The 21,827-nt window shown below is 53.3% G+C and overlaps 2 protein-coding genes and 1 long non-coding RNA gene across 4 annotated transcripts in view; 1 reads left to right on the top strand and 2 right to left on the bottom strand.

Annotated features, from left to right (window-relative positions):
* The window catches only part of LOC142880044 (uncharacterized), a 50,316-nt gene extending 38,576 nt beyond the window's left edge, over window positions 1-11,740 (bottom strand). The window contains exon 1 of the long non-coding RNA XR_012925376.1: window positions 11,707-11,740. This is a non-coding gene — a long non-coding RNA (uncharacterized LOC142880044). The remainder of the gene's footprint in view (window positions 1-11,706) is intronic.
* On the top strand, window positions 9,321-12,693 carry dnd1 (DND microRNA-mediated repression inhibitor 1). Its single transcript, XM_076013664.1, has 5 exons — window positions 9,321-9,461; window positions 10,363-10,468; window positions 10,750-11,075; window positions 11,290-11,422; window positions 11,953-12,693. The coding sequence occupies exons 1-5, from the start codon at window positions 9,441-9,443 to the stop codon at window positions 12,489-12,491; spliced, it is 1,125 nt and encodes a 374-aa protein (XP_075869779.1). The 5' UTR covers window positions 9,321-9,440; the 3' UTR covers window positions 12,492-12,693.
* Window positions 12,694-14,064: 1,371 nt separating this feature from the next.
* hars (histidyl-tRNA synthetase) lies at window positions 14,065-21,317 on the bottom strand. 2 transcript variants are annotated; one of them, XM_076013662.1, is made up of 14 exons: window positions 21,129-21,287; window positions 19,346-19,746; window positions 19,155-19,244; window positions 18,364-18,483; window positions 18,168-18,263; window positions 17,751-17,876; window positions 17,550-17,657; window positions 17,378-17,476; window positions 16,472-16,565; window positions 16,201-16,328; window positions 15,510-15,779; window positions 15,308-15,424; window positions 14,959-15,105; window positions 14,065-14,600 (listed from the first exon to the last, which is right to left on the bottom strand). In XM_076013662.1, exons 2-14 carry the CDS (start codon window positions 19,448-19,450, stop codon window positions 14,541-14,543), a joined length of 1,560 nt encoding a protein of 519 aa, XP_075869777.1. In that variant the 5' UTR covers window positions 19,451-19,746; window positions 21,129-21,287; the 3' UTR covers window positions 14,065-14,540. The 2 variants fall into 2 exon arrangements, with proteins under 2 accessions (XP_075869777.1, XP_075869778.1); XM_076013663.1 differs by lacking the exon at window positions 19,346-19,746 and having other exon boundaries at window positions 21,129-21,317.
* Between the last annotated feature and the right edge of the window lie 510 nt (window positions 21,318-21,827).

The raw sequence follows: 21,827 nt of genomic DNA on the forward strand, positions 1-21,827 counted from the left end.
TACTGCTACTGCTACTGCTGCTACTGCTGCTACTGTTACTGCTGCTGCTGCTGCTGCTGCTGCTACTGCTACTGCTGCTGCTGCTGCTGCTGCTGCGGCTGCTGCTGCTGCTGCTGCTGCTGCTGCTGCTGCTGTTACTACTGCTGCTGCTGCTACTGCTGCTGCTGCTGCTGCTGCTGCTGCTGCGGCTGCTGCTGCTGCTGCTGCTGCTGCTGCTGCTACTGCTACTGCTGCTACTGCTGCTGCTGCTGCTGCTGCTGCTGCTGCTGCTGCGGCTGCTGCTGCTGCTGCTGCTGCTGCTGCTGTTACTACTGCTGCTGCTGCTGCTGCTGCTGTGGTGAACAACAGCAACATTTTTCTCTGCAATCAAAAGCATTTTTCTTCAAATCTTTCCCAGATTTGAGCAAAGTGATCACAAACATTCCTTTTCAACGGCTGGCTTTGTTAAATCCAAGTGACAACAGAGTGAAACTGGAGGATTACCTCAACCTGTGTAGGAGTAAACATCCTGATAGCCCACAGGATCGGAGAAGACTGGAGAAGACTTGGGGGGCGGGGGGGGGGGTGTCAGCGGCCTGTGTTTAATGTCACTGATTGATTGATGGATTGATTTAGGGTTTGTTTTGAACGTATTGCCACGTTGCCTCCTGGTGGAGGAGGAGGAGGAGGAGGAGGAGGTGAAAGGAGGCGGCCTCGCTGCTCTCCAGCGTCAAGGTCCTTTCATGACCAAGCAGCTGCTCAGCTGCAGTCAGTGAATCTGCTGCTGCTGCTGCTGCTGCTGCGCTCGCTGTCACGTGTGCATCCAAGGGGAAGCACGACTGACAAGTGATGGAGACTGACAGCCAACAGATTGCCAGCGCTCACGGCGCCCCCTCAGGTGAGAGGCAGGAAGCCACATCAACCGCTGAGGGTTCGGCAAGGGTGGCCCACAGCACAGCTGTGTGTGTGTGTGTGTGTGTGTGTGTGTGTGAAGTTTGGATTATGAGTGTACAGTACAAGCATGCACACACACACACACACATAATCCCAAATGCTTCCCTATATGTCACTTAGTGAATGTTCTTGATAGATTTAGCCCGTGTGTGTGTGTGTGTGTGTGTGTGTGTGTGTGTGTGTGTGTGTGTGTGTGTGTCCAGACTGGGCCCTGCAGCGCTCCGTGTGCTGTGGCTAAACAGCTGACGCCGCTGCAGCGACAGACTGACAGATCTCCACAAACTCATTTGACTCTGAAGACGACCGAAGATGTTTGTCAAAGTTTTCACATCCGGGCCGACCGACCCACCGACCCACCGAGCCAGCGCTGACACTCCCTGCCGACCACTGACGACCACGACACGGCCAAGCCGGGAAGTCAGCAAACTCAGCACCGCTTTATTTATACGGCATCATAGAGGGAATGCAATAAAACAAGAGTGTGCAGAGAGAGAGAGAGAGAGAGAGAGAGAGAGAGAGAGAGAGAGAAACACACTGCACCGCTTCCTGTGATGACGCATCACACACATCACGTCTGCAGAGGCTGAAGGTGAAGTGTGACATCCTGCAGGTCAACGACCTCAAAGACCTCAAAGAAGGAAACACACAAGGAAGACAGGGAAGGTAGAACACATCTTCAATACGCAGCAGGCGGGGGGGGGGGGGGGGGGAGGCAGGGGGGGAGGCAGGGAGGGAGGGGGGAGGGACAACCCATGAGGAAATAACTAATAACTGGTGATAACTGGTACTAACTAATAACACCACCTGCAGGACTCAGACCACCTGCAGGACTCAGACCACCTGCAGGACTCAGACCACCTGCAGGACTCAGACCACTTGCAGGACTCAGACCACCTGCAGGACTCAGACCACCTGCAGGACTCAGACCGCCTGCAGGACTCAGACCGCCTGCAGGACTCAGACCACCTGCAGGACCTCAGACCACTTGCAGGACTCAGACCGCCTGCAGGACTCAGACCACCTGCAGGACTCAGACCACCTCGTGGAGGACGAGAGGACGAGCGAACGCCTCTCACGAGCTCTCGGAGGAGGAAATGAAAGCGCGTCAGGATTTGTGGGGTGGAACGTTGAGAAACAAAGCGCAGTCTGGACTGCGTCACCTTCGACGTGTTTTGATGCACATCCACGGCACCGCGTTGACACCGGAGTCGTGTGGAACCGTAGCGTGCTGCTATTCCTGGACGCTAATTAGCGCCGCTGTCGCACTGGCGTGTCTTTGTTTTGTCTAATGCTGCGTCTCACTCACGCAGACCTCCCCCCTTCTATTCCGGTGCTGATGCTGCTCCTGCTCCTGCATGGAACTGCATGGAAAGGCTTTAATGAGGACCCGCTTCTGCTGGGGGGGGGGGGGGGTCCAGCTGCTTCCGCTGGATGCGATGTCCTGGTTCAGGTGCAAAGGCTCGGGCTGATTTCCAGCTCGGGTTCATTTCCGCAGTGAAGGACGCTGGGGCTGATTGAACTCGGGGAGCAGAGTGTCCTGCTAGGAATGTTGCTGGAGGTCGAGGTCAGCGGGAACAAAGGTTCTTCTCCCAGGACGCCGTGCGGCCATCGGACAGGACGGAACAAAATACGCAAAGGCTGCAATCGTTGCGAGGGAGGCGGAACAGATGAAAAACATTTTCTTTTGTCTGCTCATCAAAGGGACGAATTGAAAATAAATATTTGAAAATGTTCTTTTGCTTTCAGCTGAATGTGAGGTTTGTTCCACGCTCCTGGTGTGGTGAGGAACTGAAGCTGCAGCTTCACATCAAAGTCCGGCTGGATGGGGTAGGGTTAGGGTTAGGGGTTAGGGTTAGGGGTTAGGGGTTAGGGTTAGGGTTAGGGGACGCCCGGGCCACCTTCTTCTTCGTTGCTTTACGCTACCAGTCTAAAGTTTCCTTTCCTACTTCCTGCATTGTGGACACTACAGAAGACATCGAATGCAAAGAAAACACTTTTGAAATGAGCGGATGTCTTGGGGAGGGTGAGAGAGAAGCTGCACTCTGAAGACGTCTACAGTGGGCCACTTTCTTCTGGTCCCTGCGTCGTTCCAGAGGCCTTCATCCTCAGTCTGGAGGCCTGCATCCTCGGTCTGGAGGCCTTCATCCTCGGTCTGGAGGCCTGCATCCTCGGTCTGGAGGCCTGCATCCTCGGTCTGGAGGCCTTCATCCTCGGTCTGGAGGCCTTCAGACCGAGGATCCACGCTGGAAAGTCACCGCGGAAGAGAGCTAGAGAAGAGAGCTAGAGAAGAGAGCTAGAGAGCGCCCCCTAGTGGTCAGCCTAAAGACCAAACACTCTGCTGTCAGGCAGCTGGATTGTCCACACCAGGCTGGCAGCTAACTGGGAGCTAACTGCCAGCTAACTGCCAGCTAACTGCCAGCTAACTGGGAGCTAACTGGCAACTAACTGGGACCCTGATGGCTCCATGGAGGTTCTCTCACCTGAGAGCTGTTCTTGGGGGGGGGTCACCGGACTCTTATTGTTCTGCTTTGATGAATGGACCTGTTGGGCCGCGTGTGAAGCTTTTACCACCAAGCCAAAGACTAGACTGGACCTTCAGCCGCTGGCCTCCAGTGCCTGGTGGTCCAGTGAGGAGCTGCAGCTTCAAGACTCCTCATCCTACAGCCTCCCAGCGACACCATGGCAGAGTCCATGCAGGGCGAGCGGTGTCGCTGCCCTGTCGGCCGGGCCGCCGACACAAAGATGGACTTTGGCTGCTCCGCACAATGCGGCCACGTCGACTCATCAACCCTGCGCCACCGGCGGAGCTCTTGAGGGAAATCACAAAGGCCTCCTGTTTGTCTCGGCGTGTGTGCGGGCGGCAGCAGAAAGAAAAGGAAGTGTTGACGTGAAGCGGTGGCAGAGTAACCAAGCAACCGGCTGAAAGAGGCGCCGCTAAGAGCCACGCGCTCGGGCCGGGCCCGCGTGCAAAGGGCCCTCCTCGGGGACCCGGCCCCGGTCAATGCAAGAGCCCCGAGACCTTGATGCAGATCTGATTGTCCTGAAAACGACCCGGCTGCTTATCTGCTGCCTTCAGATGGGCTACAGTAATTCACTTAGTGCCCAGATACCTCAGATAAACCTGTGCAGGGAGAGCAGAGCGGAGACGGACGAGGAGGAAACGCCACCGACCCAATTCAATACTCGTCACCCCCCCCGCTTCCTGCCCCCTTCCTCCTCCTCCTCCTCCACCTCCTCTTCCTCCTCCTCCACCCCCTCCTCCTCCTCCTCCTCCTCCTTCACCTCCCCCTCCTCCTCCTCCTCCTCCTCCCCCTCCTCCTCCCCCTCCTGCACCTCCCCCTCCTCCTCCACATCCTCCTCCTCCACCTCCTCCTCCTCCTCCACCTCCTCTTCCTCCTCCTCCACCCCCTCCTCCTCCTCCTCCACCTCCTCCTCCTCCTCCACCTCCTCTTCCTCCTCCTCCACCCCCTCCTCCTCCTCCTCCTCCTCCTCCTCTACCTCCTCCACCTCCCCCTCCTCCTCCTCCTCCTCCTCCTCTACCTCCTCCACCCCCTCCTCCTCCTCCTCCTTCACCTCCCCCTCCTCCTCCTCCTCCTCCTCCTCCTTCACCTCCCCCTCCTCCTCCTCCTCCTCTACCTCCTCCTCCTCTACCTCCTCCCCCTCCTCCTCCACATCCTCCTCCTCCACCTCCTCCTCCTCCTCCACCTCCTCTTCCTCCTCCTCCACCCCCTCCTCCTCCTCCTCCACCTCCTCCTCCTCCTCCACCTCCTCTTCCTCCTCCTCCTCCTCCTCCTCCTCCTCCTCCTCCTCCTACTCCTCTACCTCCTCCACCTCCCCCTCCTCCTCCTCCTCCTCCTCCTCCTCCCCCTCCTCCTCCTCCTCCTCCTCCTCAGTCGTTCCATCTGAGCTCCCCTCTCAAAAGCTGGACGAGCTCCCTCTCTCGCTCTTCTCCACCGTCGTCTCATCTCCAACTCTCCTCTTTTTATTTATTCTGTGCAATGAATCCGGCCAACCGCGTCCCCCCAGCAAAAAAGAGAAATCCATAAAAGTCATCAGTTTCACGCTTTGTGTTTTGGTTTTTTTTTTTGGCCTGTTGTTTTTCCTTTCTGAGGCCGCTGCATCAGCTTCCTTCCCCGACCTGCAGTCAGCGTGAGTAAACAGGCTCAGCCCATCAGCAAATGTCGAGGGCGGGCGAGTCGGTCAGCAGCTCGGCGCTCTTCTTCACTTGGTCTGCATGGAGCCTCCGAGCAGAGGAAAGTCCTCCTCACTGCTCAGCAGCGCTGCGCTCATCTTCATCAAGCCAGAGGCCAAACCACCGACGGTCAAGAGACATCGTGCCGGACAAAGGTGTGCATCATCTTCATCATCACCATCATCATCATCATCATCATCATCATCACCATCACCATCACCATCATCACCATCACCATCATCACCATCATCACCATCATCATCATCATCATCATCATCATCACCATCACCATCACCATCATCACCATCACCATCATCACCATCATCACCATCACCATCACCATCATCATCATCACCATCATCATCATCATCATCCTGCCTCAAACGAAACGCTTCAATTCAGGCGGCGCTGATACTTGATGAGATGCCACCGTACGTTCCAGAACCTCTGGGACGGAGGAGTCACCTGATTGGCCCACTTTCACTGAGCTGAAGCAGATGGCTGGGGCCTCCAGAGCAGACACGGTGGGTGGAGCCGCAGTGCTGAGTGGCAACTGGGACTCACTGCTTCTTCTTCTGGACAAATGTCGCAGAAAGAAAGAAAGAAATAAACATCCCCATAAACGTCTATGACTTTGTGCACAAAGTCGCAGTTATGAAATCTCACTTAAACCTAATACACCAGTGTATAATACACCAGTGTATAATACACCAGCGTGTAATACACCAGTGTGTAATACACCAGTGTGTAATATACCAATGTATAATATACCAATGTATAATATACCAGTGTATAATATACCAATGTGTAATATACAAGTATATAATATACCAGTGTATAATACACCAGTGTATAATACACCAGCATGTAATACACCAGTGTGTAATACACCAGTGTGTAATATACCAATGTGTAATATACCAGTATATAATATACCAGTGTATAATATACCAATGTGTAATATACAAGTATATAATATACCAGTGTGTAATATACCAATGTATAATATACCAGTGTATAATATACCAGTATATAATATACCAGTGTATAATATACCAATGTGTAATTTACAAGTATATAATATACCAGTATATAATATACCAGTGTGTAATATACCAGAAGCCTGCTGTTAGTGTGGTCAGTCACCATGGACCTGTTAGGCCTGGGAGACCCTGCCAGTGGCATGAAGCCCCAGACAGCACAGCTCCTAGGACCCCCCCACCACACACACACACACACACACACACACACACACTGTGCTTCAAGGGAAGGCAGGAAGACGCCAAGAGGCTGAATTTAGGAAGGCTCCACTGGAGATGCTAATAAGACTTTGCAGCCGCTGTTAGCGGGCCACGTCACCGCTGCTTCCTTCAGATCCTCTTGCCATAAACTCTTAATTGGTCTGCTTAGTGCCATCTACTGTCCAAAGCAAACTACATGCTCTCAGATTGATGGCCCCGCCTTCAGGGCAGCCAGTCGAGTGTGCTGAGTCGAGCACAGGCAGATGCCGAGGATTGACCGGCGCTAACACTGAGCCATTACACCTGATTGTCTTTGTCCCCTGCAGCGTTCATACATCACACCTCCACCCACTCTCTCATCTTTCCCTTTTAGTCAGACCGCATTGTCTGCTCCGTGTGTGTGTGTGTGTGTGTGTGTGTGTGTGTGTGTGTGACTTCTTGGTAAATATTAATGGAAACCATTAAGAGCAGCTAGTTTTTTTTCCAAAGCCAACTTCAACAGCACGTTACTCGGGTTTGATTCCCAAACACTGACTCCAAATCTGCTGCTAATCCTCAAACTAAACCCTTTAAGAAGTGAGGAGCGTCCAAACATCTTTTTTTTATTTATTTATTTTATTTTTATTTTTTTTCAAACGTGAAATGGTTCTCGCAAAGGATGCAAAAGCCAGTATGAAAAAAAAAAAAAGGACATAGACAAACTGTCAGGCCCAGACGGCTGCTGAATAAAACATTTGAGACACGAGTAAACAGAGTCTTTGACTAGCAAAGCCGGGCGGCGGGGGGGCGACGGGGGGGGGGGGGGGAGGCGGGAGGGGGGGGCGGGAGAGAGGGGGCGACGGCGCTGCGACTCGCTCCCAGCCTTGATGTGCAGATGTGACGGCGAGTGGAATGAACAGCGGGACTCCTCCCTCTCTCGCTGGGGCTCACACACACACGGACGCCGCCAGACAGCATAATCAGCGCCCAAGCCGTGAGCCCGTCATGTCACACACACTCCACTTAATGCCCGCACGCCGACAGACGCAACTCTCCGCCGCGTAAACAAGTCCTCTTTGAAAGACTCTGCTGGAAGTTGTGCACTCAGGTGCCGGTCCGGGGGTCAGCGAGCAGCATCGCGGAGCCCGGTGGGCCTCAGGGCTGAGCACTAATGCCTGCACTGACGACGAGCAGCGGCCTTCAAGCACTGCCACCGCTCGCCAGCAGTGTTGCTGTGGCCCAGCCGTCAGGTGACAGGAGCTGCACCGCCACTAGAGGTCACTGTCACCAGGAAAACACAGTCCAACCTCGACCATTGCACTGGCGGGGGTTTAATGACTGCATGCTGCTCAGCGAGGGGGGCGGGGCTTCAACCCTCAGTTGGGTCATACCGAAGACGTGAGGACAGAAGCTGCTGCCAGGGTGGCCGGGTTGATCACCCACTGAATCCCCCCCCCCCCCCCATAGAACTGCACCAGAACCTAAACACGGCCAGAGAACCTGGCGATGGGAAACAGCTCAGAGGTTCTGATGTTCTCCTCAGGTGGTTCTCCACACGGATCCACATCCAGGAATATCCCGGGGGGGGGGGTCTGATGTGCTTTAACCAATGCACAACTTGCTTTAATGCTTTTCACTGTGTGATGCTAAAGTTTCGTGCTGCAGTTTGGGTTTTTTTTTTTTTCCTTCTTCTCCAACTTGAACTCGTTGACGGTTGGTTACATATGATGGCGTGTTCCACCCGACTCCCAACAGGAAGTGCATATAATGCCAGCGTGGCCATAAAGGGCTGGCGTGTGCTTGACAACCACCTGGGCAGTGAGCGGTGCCGCCCGCTCCACTGCGGATCACAGTGACATTTGAATAACAAGCGAGCTGCCAGCCGCGGTAAAGAACGTTACATTAAATTGTCAATGATGTCAAAAAGAACCGCTTTCATTCCGCAGAAGTGAGGGGGGGCGGGGGGGGAGGGGCAGGGGGGGATAAGAAAAACAAAAATACATTATTGTTGTTTTTGTTGTATAGTCGCGGCAAAAGCAAAAATGCATTTTCTTCTCTACAAAGCTTAGTGGGGAACTGATGGCAGCAGTACAGTAACTGCTTGCAACTCTGGCTGACACAGGACAATTATACCGTGATCATTATGGGATTGGAATATTTAAATATTTCTGTTATTCACATTAAAAAAAAAAAAAACAAACAAACAAAAAACAGATTCTTCTGTTTAAAAATTCTCTCCCCAGCGCCTCGTTAATTGGACGTCACGTCCCGCGAGGCGTCCTCGCCAGTTTCGCCACTGTTGAAATTAAGACGAAATGAAACACTGACCCCTTGTGGTCTTTTGGTAAATTACACGCCTTGATTTCCAGAGAAGCCGCCGCTGAGGAGACGAGCAGCGGGGATTGTGAGCTTAAACAATCGATCAGTATACAAACATGAAGTGCAGACACGTTGTGTTGATGTCACGAACATATTTCAAGTCTCCAAAGAAAACAACAACAACAACAACAACAAGTCGCAGCTGTGACCGCAGGAGTGCAGCTGACAGCGCAGCCAGGAGCTGCAGGGTGACGTCACGCTTCTCATCATGCGTGAGATTAAATGTATTTGTGGACAACTGCAACTCTACCACAACTACTGGCGAGCTGGGAGTTTGGTTGGGGGGGGGGGGGGGTTGTAGTCTAGACGGCACCAACCAGAACCAAGACCTCACCCCAGACCAGAGAGCCTGGAGACCAAGACCAGACCGAGACTTGAGATATCAAAGAGAAATGATAAGAAGAATAAATGGCACAGCAGCACAGGAGCGAGCCAGTCCGAGCCAGTCCTAGACCGAGACCGAGACCAGGCCCAGTATAAACGCCCCTGAGACTCCAGAACCTCCAGAACCTGCGGCGCTACAACACTGGTCGAGCTCCACCTGACGCCATGTGGGCTGGGACTTAAAACCAGACGAGAGCGGCGTCTCCGGCCGCCGTCCAACTGGCCAATGGCGGCGCAGCTGCTGCCAAGGGCTCGCGCCACGCGGGGGCGCCACTTGGCCCGCTGCGAGTGAGACGCTCGACAGACAGTCGCGCAGAGGCGTCGCGGGGACGATGGAGAAGCAGCAGGAGCAGGTAAAGTTAGCAGACCCCCAGGTGTCCACTCACCTGGTGTGGTCGCGAGGCTGCTCCGGCGACTTGTTGCTCTGCTGCTGCTGCTGCTGCTGCTGGCGGTGTCCGTGGCAGCGGCCTCCGCCAGTGGAGGCGCTGCCTGCGCTAATTGGAGCAGAGTTTGGCGCAGCAGCCGCGCGACATGTTGATCAACAAGCCGCGGCCTTCGAACCGTCGAGCGACGAGCAAACGTGACGACGACTCGCGACCGTCGAAGTGCGCGCCCAAACTGTAGTATCCGTCATTTGCACGCGACCGTCCTTCGCGACCGGTTTTGTCACGAGAGCCGCAGCAAGGCGACCACCTGACGCAATTAGTCCAGAAAGCGCCATGTTTCCCCCTCCCCCGGCCCCCAGCCAGTGGCGCGAGGCCCTGCTCGAGGGTCCAGGGCCTCCGAGAAGCGAGAAGCTGCCAAACACCAACGTTTATTGTGTCGGTTGAACACAGACACACTGCACACCACGAGCCGCCGTCCCAGCACGAGGACGGCTCTCCAGAGCCCGGACCTGGTGGCCCAGCGCGCCAGGTTACCTCAGACCAGTGCTGCGTTCTGCTCTAGTTTATCCTAGATCTATGCTCTGGTTCTCCTCCCCTCCCCCAGCCTCGTGCCAAACAACACAAAACCACCACCACCAGCATCAGGCTCAGTGGTGCCGCCATGAGATGCAGTAGAACTACAGGAACTACCAGAAACATTAGAACATCCAGTAAAAGTTGTTTTATTTTGGAAATTTAACGTAAAAGATGAAAGCAACACATTTTATTGAGCCGTTCCACGCAAACTGACGTCTCAAGCACTTCCTTGTTGTAACTTTGCTCTGTGTGTGTGTGTGTGTGTGTGTGTGTGTGTGTGTGTGTGTGTAAGATGCTGAGCTTTGAGCGCCTGATGGAGCTGGACAAGTGGCTCCTTGCAACCAACACCAGGCTCACTCAAGTCAACGGCCAGAGGAAGTACGGAGGACCTCCGGAGGGTAAGAGTGACTGGTCAACTCCAGCCCAAACTACACCGTACTCCCCAGTGTCATTTGAATGAAACGTCCTTGGCTGTGTTTGTAAGTGCAGTGCACTGATCCCTGGTCAGTTGCTCCTCCCCCTTGCAGTGATGTATCTTTGATCCTGATGTTGGGAACGAGAGCACCTGTGTCCCAGATGAATGCTTTGCGTGTCAGTAGTTTGGTGACTGTGTGGGCCAGTGTTTGTCACCTGCCTCTGCTGGACTCTGAAATGACTGCTGCTGCTGCTGTGCTGTGAGGTTGGGACGGGCCCAGTCCAGGAGCCCGCTGTGAGGTCTTCATCAGCCAGATCCCCCGGGACGTCTACGAGGACCTGCTGATCCCCCTCTTCAGCTCGGTGGGGCCCCTGTGGGAGTTCCGCCTCATGATGAACTTCAGCGGGCAGAACCGAGGCTTCGCCTACGCCAAGTACGCCTCGTCCTTCCTGGCCAGCGCCGCCATCCGCCTGCTCAACGGCTACCCGCTGCAGCCCGGCTGCCACCTGTGCGTCCGCCACAGCGTGGAGAAGAGACACCTGTGCATCGGAGAGCTGCCAGCGGCCACCAAGCAGGAGGACCTGCTGGAGGTACGTCACTGAGCAGAGGGCTGGTAGAGAGACCAGGGGCTGGTAGAGAGACCAGGGGCTGGTAGAGAGACCAGGGGCTGGTGGAGACCAGGGCCTGGTGGAGACCCAGGGCCTGGTGGAGACCCCCGGGCTAGTCAGACTACTTCTGTATTAAGATATTGAATGTCTTTCACACACACACACTGAAGTGTCTGTTGGCTGCGTCTGCTTCCAGGTGCTGCGCTCCCTGACGGAGGGAGTGCAGCGGGTGTCTCTGAAGGCCGGTCCTGGCATCAAGGGGGTGACGGCCGTCGTGGTCTTCTCGACCCACCACGCTGCCTCCATGGCCAAGAAAACCGTGCCTGAAGGTGAAGGACCTGCCACCCAAAAACTGCAAGAACAGCAGTGTGTGAATATTGAAAAAAACAAAGCAAAGTTGCAACCAAGTCAATGTCTTTGAAGCTCCACAGTGTTCCACAGAGCTCTTAGAACCATCCAGAACCACCCAGAACCAGCAGGGTGTTGAGCTCTTTATTGAAATGACCCTGGAAACACTGCATCATGGAGGAGATGCAGCTGATGACTGACTGACTGTTGACATCATTTCCTCAAGTTCAGCTTTAGGGCCGGATTAAAAAGCTAAACGGGCCACATATGGCCCCCAGGCCGTAGTTTGCCCACGCCTGCTCTAGAAAGTCGGAGCTAACGGGCTCAAAGGTTCTGACTCTCATCAGGTGGTCTTTCACACGTGTCCATGTAGAGGAATATCGCAACAGCGTCATGGAAAGACTTTTTTCCCCGCAGTCAGCAGACGAGACGTACGGGGTCACGTGACCAGCTGACCCCAGCTGACCCCAGCTGACCAGCTGTGCTCTTCTTCTTCTTCTCTCTCCTCCAGCGTTGAACAAGCAGTTTGGGCTCAGGGTCTCCATCAAGTGGCTGTCCTTCCCCAGGCCCTCCAGCAGCGAGGAGCAGGAGCAGCAGCAGCAGCAGCAGCAGCAGCAGCAGCAGCAGCAGCAGCAGCAGCAGCAGGAGGAGCAGGAGCAGCAGCAGCAGGAGCAGCAGCAGCAGCAGCTCCAGCTCCAGCTCCAGCTCCTCTCCAGCCTCCCACCAGCGCCCCCCCCAGGGTTCTGCCGAGCAGTGGGAGGCCCCGTGTGTTCCCGCCAGCCGCTCTACCGGGTGCTTGGAGCCGAAGCCAGCCCTGGACCTGGACCTGGACCTGGACCTGGTCCTGGACCCGGAGCCGACGGCCTGCTCCAGCTCACCTACAGCGTGACCTTCCCCAGGTTCAACTCTTCGGTGGACGGGGTGGTGAGGGTGCCGCTGGGCCGCACCCCCGCTGACGCCCTGGAGGAGGCCCACCAGGCCGCGGCCCAGCAGATCCTCCTCAGGATGCCCCAGCGCAACCAGAACCCGGCGCTCTCTCTCACACGCTAACAGAACCCGTCGGGTTTCATGCACTGTTCCCTCTCAAGGCTTTTTTTATGATTAGCTCATGTATTTCTTCCTGCTTGTGGTGTTGATGCATGCTGCATTTTTTTGTGACCTCGTTCATCTGGTTTGGATTTCAGTGCTTTGTTTTGTTGCATGCTTTTATGATGTGTTGCTGTTCCTCATTTTTAATAAATGAGATCTGAAAGATTCATTTCATTTCATTCTAGTCTTGGTCTAGTCTCAGTCTCGATCCTCTCTAGTCTAGGTCTAGTCTCGGTCTAGTCTCAATCCTCTCTAGTCTAGGTCTAGTCTCAGTCTCAATCCTCTCTAGTCTAGGTCTAGTCTTGGTCTAGTCTCAGTCTCGATCCTCTCTAGTCTTGGTCTAGTCTCAGTCTCGATCTTCTCTAGTCTAGGTCTAGTCTTGGTCTAGTCTCAGTCTCGATCCTCTCTAGTCTTGGTCTAGTCTCGGTCTAGTCTAGGTCTCGATCCTCTCCAGTCTTGGTCTAGTCTCAGTCTCAATCCTCTCTAGTCTTGGTCTAGTCTCGGTCTAGTCTCAGTCTCGATCCTCTCTAGTCTTGGTCTAGTCTCGGTCTCGATCCTCTCCAGTCTTGGTCTAGTCTCAGTCTCGATCCTCTCTAGTCTCGGTCTAGTCTCAGTCTCGATCCTCTCCAGTCTTGGTCTAGTCTCAGTCTCGTTCCTCTCTAGTCTCGGTCTAGTCTCAGTCTCGATCCTCTCTAGTCTTGGTCTAGTCTCAGTCTCGATCCTCTCCAGTCTTGGTCTAGTCTCAGTCTCGATCCTCTCCAGTTTTGGTCTAGTCTCAGTCTCGTTCCTCTCTAGTCTCGGTCTAGTCTCAGTCTCGATCCTCTCTAGTCTTGGTCTAGTCTCAGTCTCGATCCTCTCCAGTCTTGGTCTAGTCTCAGTCTCGATCCTCTCCAGTTTTGGTCTAGTCTCAGTCTCGTTCCTCTCTAGTCTCGGTCTAGTCTCAGTCTCGATCCTCTCTAGTCTTGGTCTAGTCTTGGTCTAGTCTCAGTCTCGATCCTCTCTAGTCTTGGTCTAGTCTCAGTCTCGATCCTCTCCAGTCTTGGGCTAGTCTCAGTCTCGTTCCTCTCTAGTCTTGGGCTAGTCTCAGTCTCGATCCTCTCTAGTCTTGGTCTAGTCTCAGTCTCGATCCTCTCTAGTCTTGGTCTAGTCTCAGTCTCGTTCCTCTCTAGTCTTGGGCTAGTCTCAGTCTCGATCCTCTCTAGTCCTGGTCTAGTCTCAGTCTCGATCCTCTCTAGTCTTGGTCTAGTCTCAGTCTCGATCCTCTCTAGTCTTGGTCTAGTCTTGGTCTAGTCTCAGTCTCGATCCTCTCTAGTCTTGGTCTTGCTCTGTGCCATCTTGACTGCAACTCGACCGCTCCCTCCTCCACATTACAATCCTAAATGTCGGGTGACTCAACATAAACCCGGCTTGTCTGATCTGATCCCCCAAAGTGAAACTGAGCTTCCACCACCTGGAACCTCATGAAGAACGTTGCTGTTACTCAGCTGAAGATGAAAAGCTAAACGTGGCAGAAACACATCAGCTGGTCTCAGTGTTGAGCTGAACAGAAAACTGATTTATTGCAGACACGTGAGAGTACAGGCTAGAATGGCGGTTCCTGAAGTCCATACCTTGAGCTGAACTGGGGGGGGGGGGTGTATGTTGAATTTGTTTAAAATATGTTTGTATATAATATATGACTAAACTTCCTGTTTGGTCTCCTGATTAACACCACGACTGTGTGAAAACATGGACAAAAGAGTCACGACACGATAACATGGACCTCGCATGGACTTCAGGACGGTGTCCATCATCATCATCATCATCATCATCATCAGACTAGTTTGATGGCTTAACGTGAATGTCAATGTTTTCTTTTGATATATTTCTATCTAGACCTTCTTGGTTACAAGGCAACACAGTCGCTGTGAAGACGGAGGCGGGCCGGAGTTCAGCTCTGCACAACGAGAGCTGAAGGTTGATGAAGAGTCTGCGTTAGAAGAAGACGAGATGGTGGCTGTGGCTGGAGCATCAGGGCCTGGAGGTCCTCCTCCTGATCTCCTGGATGAGGTCTGCTCTGGAAACATCAGCCTGGAGAGACAAAGCACAGAGTTGAGGACACCCAACCACACACTGGTGTCCGGTGTTCAGTCGTTTCCAGGACAGACCACTGGAAACGTGTTCCATCTGCGCCACTGTAAACCTCAATCGAGTGGGACTCAGGGGGCAGGGCGTCATACTGGGCGTCACCACCAGAGCCTCAACCGGCAGCAGCTGGAGTCTTTTCTGTTGTTACGGTGTCATGACAGTGTTGGCCGAGTCTCCACCCGTCCCGATCAATAATCCCCAGACCGAACCGGACCAGAGCCAGAGCCAGAGCCTTGACCAGTGGTCTGGAGACCAGGACCGACCTCCAGGACTGCACCCCTACTGGACGCTTGACTCTCACCTCCTCTCTGGTGGCCACGTCTCGCAGTTTGACCACTCCGTCCTTCAGCTCCTGCTCACCCAGGATGGCCACCAGGGGGATCCCCGACTCCTCGCAGTGCTGCAGCTGACTCAGCAGTTTGGGGTTCTTCTTGTACAGCACCTCTGCCTGCACACACACACACACACATTATACAGCAGTTAGTTTCCTGCTGGTCAGGAGACCAGGAAGATCTTCTCCTCTCTGGTCACCGCAGTACCAGTGTGTATTCCCAGTACCAGCAGGAGTGAGTGAAGTGAGTGAGTGAGTGAGTGAGTCAGTCAGTCAGTGAGTCAGTGAGTGAGTCAGTGAGTGAGTCAGTGATTCAGACCTTGATGTCGGCGTTCCAGAGCTCCGTGACCAGCTTGAGTCTCTCCTCCAGCAGGTTCTTCTGAGCAGAGGCCACCATCACCTGGACCTCCGTGGTGCGAACCTTCTCTGCTGAGGCCTGCACACAACAACAACAACAACAACATCAACATCACCCATCAGCAGCTGAAGCCGAGTCCCTGCAGAGAACACCTGGTCCTCACCTCGGCCTTCTGCTCCATGATGGAGAAGATCCTCTCGATGCCGATGCTGACGCCCACGCAGGGCACCTTCCTTCCCTTGGGGTCAAACATGCCCACCAGGCCGTCGTAGCGGCCGCCGCCCGCCACGCTGCCCACGCTGACGCTGTCCTCTGCCGCCGCGCCGCCGTTGGGGGCGTCGCCCGCCGCCACGCGCGCCTGGGTCAGCACGGCCTCGTAGATGATGCCGGTGTAGTAGTCCAGACCGCGGGCCAGACTCAGGTCAAACACCACCTGGTGGGCACACACAGGAGGTGTTGCAAACAGAGCAGGACCAGCAAACTGCTGCTGGTATCACCAAACACAGCCGCTTCCAAAAACATCTAATCTGCTTTGTTATTCACTGGCCCAACTGAACAGAGGCCCACACAGCAGCAGCACAGAGCAACTGGACCGAGAGAGAGAGAGCGAGAGAGAGAGAGAGAGAGAGAGAGAGAGAGAGAGAGAGAGAGACTTCATAGATAGATAGATATTTTATAGATAGATAGATGGATACTTGCTAAATAGATAGATGGATAGATAGATAGATAGATACTTCATAGATAGATAGATAGATAGATAGATGGATATTTTATAGCTAGATCTGGATCTGGAGGTGTGGGGGTGAACTGTGGGTAAAGACGAGGCTTCAGCAGGTGCAGTGGAGGAGTCGCACCTTGTCTGTGACCTGGAAGAGCTGCAGGTAGGTGAAGAGCAGCTTGATGTCCGACAGGCCGGCACACGCCAGCTTGCTCTGAGACATCTTCTGGTCCTGTAGGAGGCGCTCCGCCAGGTCCATCCCACCTGCACACCATCAACTCATTGACTTCTCTCACCAGGCCTCCCAGGTTGGCATCAAACACCGGCACTTCAACCACGGTGCAACAGAACGCTCGCTCCCATTTCAGCGCTGGCTGTAACAACGTGTCCTTTCTTTTGAGCCTCACCCTGCATGCTGACGTACTCCCCGATCTGGTCGGCGGCCTCCTCCGACAGCCCCTTCTCGCCCACCATCTCCTTCTTCACCTCCTCCCAGGGCATCTGCGGGAGCACCAGCCACAGAGGGTCACACACACAGCACAGCACCAAGAGCTCCTTCCCATCCGGACCGCTCACATTCACAGCAGGCTCAACCAGGGGGAGTTATTCCAACTGGACAGTGATGCCTTGTCAATCAAAGACATGCTGGGTTTGCATGGAGCCCAGTGTCCCACTGGTCAGTGCTCCACTGGTCAGTGCTCCACATGGTCCACTGGTCAGTGTTCCACTGGTCATCCACTGGTCAGTGGTCCACATGGTCCACTGGTCAGTGTTCCACTGGTCAGTGCTCCACTGGTCAGTGTCCCACTGGTCAGTGGTCCACATGGTCCACTGGTAGGTGTCCCACTGGTCAGTGTCCCACTGGTCATCCACTGGTCAGTGTCCCACTGGTCAGTGGTCCACGTGCTCCACTGGTCAGTGCTCCACTGGTCATCCACTGGTCATCCAGTGTGACTGGGGGTATACACACAGTACAGTATATAAAACATACAGTGGTTTTCCAGTTGTATTTATGAGCAGAACATTGAGTTTCTATCGATATAAAAGTGATCCATCCAGTTCAGTATTTCACACTGGACCTTTAAGGACCTTGCAGCAGAAGCTGCTCAGCGTGAAGCTGCTGCTCTTTGCAAGCGTGGCTCCTGCTGCTCTGATTGGACGCCGGACGGTGACGTTGTCACGCGGCTGCACAGCGAGCCGTTCTCGTTCAAGCTCGGGTGACACGGTCAACCTGAGATGCTGCTGTGGTGCAGAGTGGCGGTCAGTGAGTGGCCAGTGGGGCTGCCGCTCACTGACCCAGTGACCCCGCCCACCTTGTCCAGCTTGTCCACTGTGGAGCAGATGGTGCGGAACTTGTCGTCGGGAACGCCGCACACGGCAAACATGCCGTCCAGGATGCGCCGGTCGTTGACCTGGAGACGACACACACAGTGCTCTCAGTGGGAGGCCACGCCCACCGCCACCGTCGTCCCAACGCAGCCAAACCTTGATGCGGAACTCGCCCAGGTCCAGCTGGCTGAGGATCTCGTGCACGATCTTCAGGCACTCAGCGTCTGGGATCATGGCGTCGTACTGCCCAGCGATGTCAAAGTCCTGCAGGCCACAGACAGAGCGGCCGGTCAGTCACTCAGTCAGTCACTCAGTCAGTCACTCAGTCAGTCACTGTGTTGCTGGAGATGCACTGACGCATTGGTAGAACTCCCGGTAGCGCCCGCGGGTCATGGCCGGGTTGTCTCGCCGGTACACCTTGGCGATATGGTACCGCTTGATGTTGGTGATCTTGTTCATGGCCAGGTATCGAGCAAAGGGCACCTGGCGGGGCGGGTCAAGGACAACTCAAGGTCATCGTGGACAGGTGTGACACGCAGAGAGCGAGGTGAGAAAACACTTGACACAAAGGTTAATGTGTGTTTTAGAACACACACGAGGACTAGAACTGGGTTTTTCCTGGCCACCGTCGCCCCCTGCTGCTCGGGAGGACTGTACAAAGCGCTTTGAGACGCCTGGGGCTGTGATTTAGCGCTGATTAGCGGATTGATGGTGTCTGGAATGAGCAAGACGAGGGGGTGGGGGGGTGCAGGAGCAGGAGCAGGAGCAGGATACAGTGAGGTCGTATCTGAGGGACAGCAGCTCTCCTCCCTGGTCCTTCAGGTCATAGATGAGCTTGGAGTCCTCGCCGTACTTCCCCGTCAAGGTTTCCTACATGGGATCAGCGGAGAGGCGGAGACATTTTGTTCAATCTGGTTACAACGTTCCAGCTTTCAGCTGCAGCTCTGGGGGAGGGGGGGGGGGGGTGTACCTTTAATTCAAAGACAGGCGTGTCGATGGTCTCGGCTCCGTGGCGTCTGAAGCTGCTGGTGATGATGTTGAAGACCTTCTCTCTGATGGCCATCTGCTTGGGGTTGTAGTCCCTTGTCCCCTGCAAGGACGCCGCGCCCATTTCAAAGAAACTCCGTAAACTCCCATTTTTAAGAGGTTACGTCCACTTAATAGCGACTGTGATTCAACATGATAAAGGAGTAACGACGGGGCCGGCTCAATGATTGTCAGAAGGTAGGGCTTCTGGTTCCAGGATGAGGAACGTCGCCGTGTTTGCTCAAAGGTGCAGCAGAGACACCGGAGCAGCAGCACATGCAGCAGGAGTTTGAACAGAGGGAATACGCAGTTCCTCTAGTGACCACAGCCTGCTGGTCCTCACACCTGCAGTCTGGAGATCATCAGACAGCGGCATCTCCTCCAGGTGTGCAGCGTTTCCAGAGTCATTTCAATAAAGAGCTCAACACCCTGCTGGTTCTGGGCTGGTTCTAGGTGGCTCTGGGTGGTTCTAAGAGCTAAACACCCTGCTGGTTCTGGATGGTTCTAAGAGCTCAACACCCTGGTGGGGCTTCAAAGACTCTGACTTGGTTGCAACTTTGCTTCATTTTCCATTGACATTACAGCACCATGTTTCCTCCATGATATCCCAGGAATACCAAATACCCAAACACCCCATGCATCTGCTGCTGCGCTGCTGCTCCGCTACCCCCCCCACTCTGGAACTGTAGACCCCAGTGTGGCCCACCAGTCTGAGCAGTTTGAGGAGTTTCTCACCTTTGCAGTTTTCAGGACAAACTGGTGTTTGCCATCATCTCCTCCCAGCTGAGCCTTCAGCTCCAGCAGCTTGGCAACCTCTTCCTCAATCTGCCACGCAGACAAACACACACACACACACACACACATACATGTCTGACACTGTGTGAAGAGCAGCTTGGTGTGAGACGGTGCACAGGAGGCCCACTCACCTGAGCCACAGTCATCCCAGAGTGTGAACGCAGAGAGAGGGCGGGGGTTGCGGTCCGACGCACCGCCAGACCACAGCAGGTGCGTTTCCAAAGCACGGCCAGCATGTTCGTCCCACAACAAGTGAGATTAAATCAGAAAGAGTGGGGAAAAAATAGAATCCAGCGTGGAGGCAAAAAGTTCAGCAGTGCATGACGAGTGCAGCCAGGTAGAGTGCAGTACAATCCACAGCAGCCAGGGGCAGCGTTGAGCAGGACAGCCAGGAAGGGAGTGGGTTGTATTCCAGAGGGTCGTGGTTCATCAGGAGATGATGAGGTGATGATGATGATGGTGGTGGTGGTAGGGACGTGTTGTCCAGGACCAGGCAGGATAGACAGGAGAAAAGTGGTAAGCAACCCTAGCACTAGGGAGGGACGGGGCACCGTCATCATCATCATCATCATCATCATCATCACAGCGTGGAGGACAGAACATGAGATGCACCAAGTCAATCAGGTTGGCTGGAGGCCAAATGAAGCCCATTTTCAAATACACACACATAGAGATGGAGCACTGAAGGTCCATGCACACTGGCAGTGAAGATTTAGCTGTTCTAAAAACTTCTTAAAGTCACTGCAACCTTCCACACCGGCAGCGAATTTCCACGGAGCGACAACGCGGCTGTTATTTATTTTTTTGCTCTAGTGTGGAATTTTGCGGAGGTCAAAAGATGAACGGCAGAACCAAATGCAGCCATTTATTGTAAAAAAAAAGAAGAAGAAATCACAGGAAAGTCGACGATCAAAGCCCCTTGACTGGACTTTGCACTGAATGGATGAGGTATCGTAGCCATTAAGTTAAGCCACTAGAATTTGATGTTCCTTTAAAAGGTGACGCTTTCACCTTCATTCCATTCTTAGTCAGGGTCACTGGCCACGCCTTGGTTCAATACGACTGCTGGCTGCCGTGACAGACTCCAGTGAGCTTGAGAGATCAATGAAGGTGAAGTGAGGTCTGGCTCCTCTGCTACACAGGGCAGGAATTACAAGGAAGGAAGGAGGAGCGATGGCTATGCAGTGGAAGGCACTGCCTACAGGTGTTAGGACCACCAACTCACCAACAGTCAAACCAGCTAAAAAACTTTCATCTGGCTTTTAACGAGTGCCCCTCGACCTGTATGGAAATATCTGCTTATTCAATGTTTAACATAGATTCCTATTAACTTTCACTTTCACTTTTTCACTGTAACTCTGCTATATATTTCTCTGTACCTACACTGTTCTTTTTGGTAACAATCATAATTAGAGGTCTGTAACTTTGTTAAAAAAAAAAAAAAAAAAAAAAAAAAAAAAAAAAAAAAAACAGCCTGTCTCTGTATAAACGCGCTTGTTTTACCTGCTCAGTTCACTGTGTTATTACTGCAAAGCGTTTTGAAGTGCGTATAGTCAATGAACGGTGCTGTATAAACACATTTTACTAACTCAAATCCTGTACACACACACACACACACACACACACACACACACACACACAAATGAAGCAGCAGCAGCAGCTGATGTAATACCGTAAGGCCAGTTAGCCGGTAGCTTAGCACGGAGCTAGCCGCAGCGTTGCTTTCTAAAGCGCCACAGTAACGGCAATAGCATTCATTCATGACTGCAGGCTAAATACTGTCAGCATCACTCACAGCTACTTTAGAGGACACCACTTGTAACACGAACCCATTCAATGTGCTCGCCGCGCCGCGACACGCGCGCTGAGGAAGAACTGGACTTGACACCACCGAGTTTCCGTAAAAGCACTGACCTGCTCTTTGCTCGCCTTCTCAGTCTTGAGTTTCCGCACGACTTCACCCTGCACTTTAATAGCGTCTTGAATCTGTGCTTTGTCTTCCATGGTGGCTTTTCATGTATGTGTTTCGCCCGCTGCTCTGCTACTGACTAACACTGAAGCTGTCAGCACTGAAGAGGTGGTGGCGGCGGCGCAGGCACACAGCGGAAGCAGCGGTCAGGCTTTCACTTCCGGGTAATATGGTGGGGGGTTTTTTGGGGGTTTTTTTTGTTTTGTTTTGTTTTTTAACTCAACTCAACTCCACTTTATTGTCAAACATGGCGTACATACTGGACATATGTCATGAATGAAATGTGAGTCCTCTCAGACCCACGGTGCAATAGGCAAAAAATAAATAAATAATAAAATAAATAATCTTTATTGACAACCAAGTAATAAAACAACCGTGTTTCCAAACAAAAATAAATCTATAAAAAATAGAAAAAATAATAATACAAAGAACAGGGTTTGATTTGTACGTTACTGAACCTGTGGCTTGTATCATGTTAAACACGAGCACATAAAGTCGTAAAACAATGGCGTTTTCAGACCAAAGAAATGAAATGTATGAAAAAGGTAATAATAAGTAACAGAAAAATAATAACAAAAAAGAACAGAGAGGTTTGATTTGTATGTTCCTGAACCTGTGTATTATTTTAACCAGTAGCACTACTC

Source organism: Nelusetta ayraudi, unplaced genomic scaffold (genome assembly GCF_046127955.1).
Source record: "Nelusetta ayraudi isolate G7.1 ecotype Tasmania unplaced genomic scaffold, CSIRO-AGI_Nayr_v1 ptg000153l, whole genome shotgun sequence".
In the NCBI taxonomy this organism is placed as follows: Eukaryota; Metazoa; Chordata; class Actinopteri; order Tetraodontiformes; family Monacanthidae; genus Nelusetta; species Nelusetta ayraudi.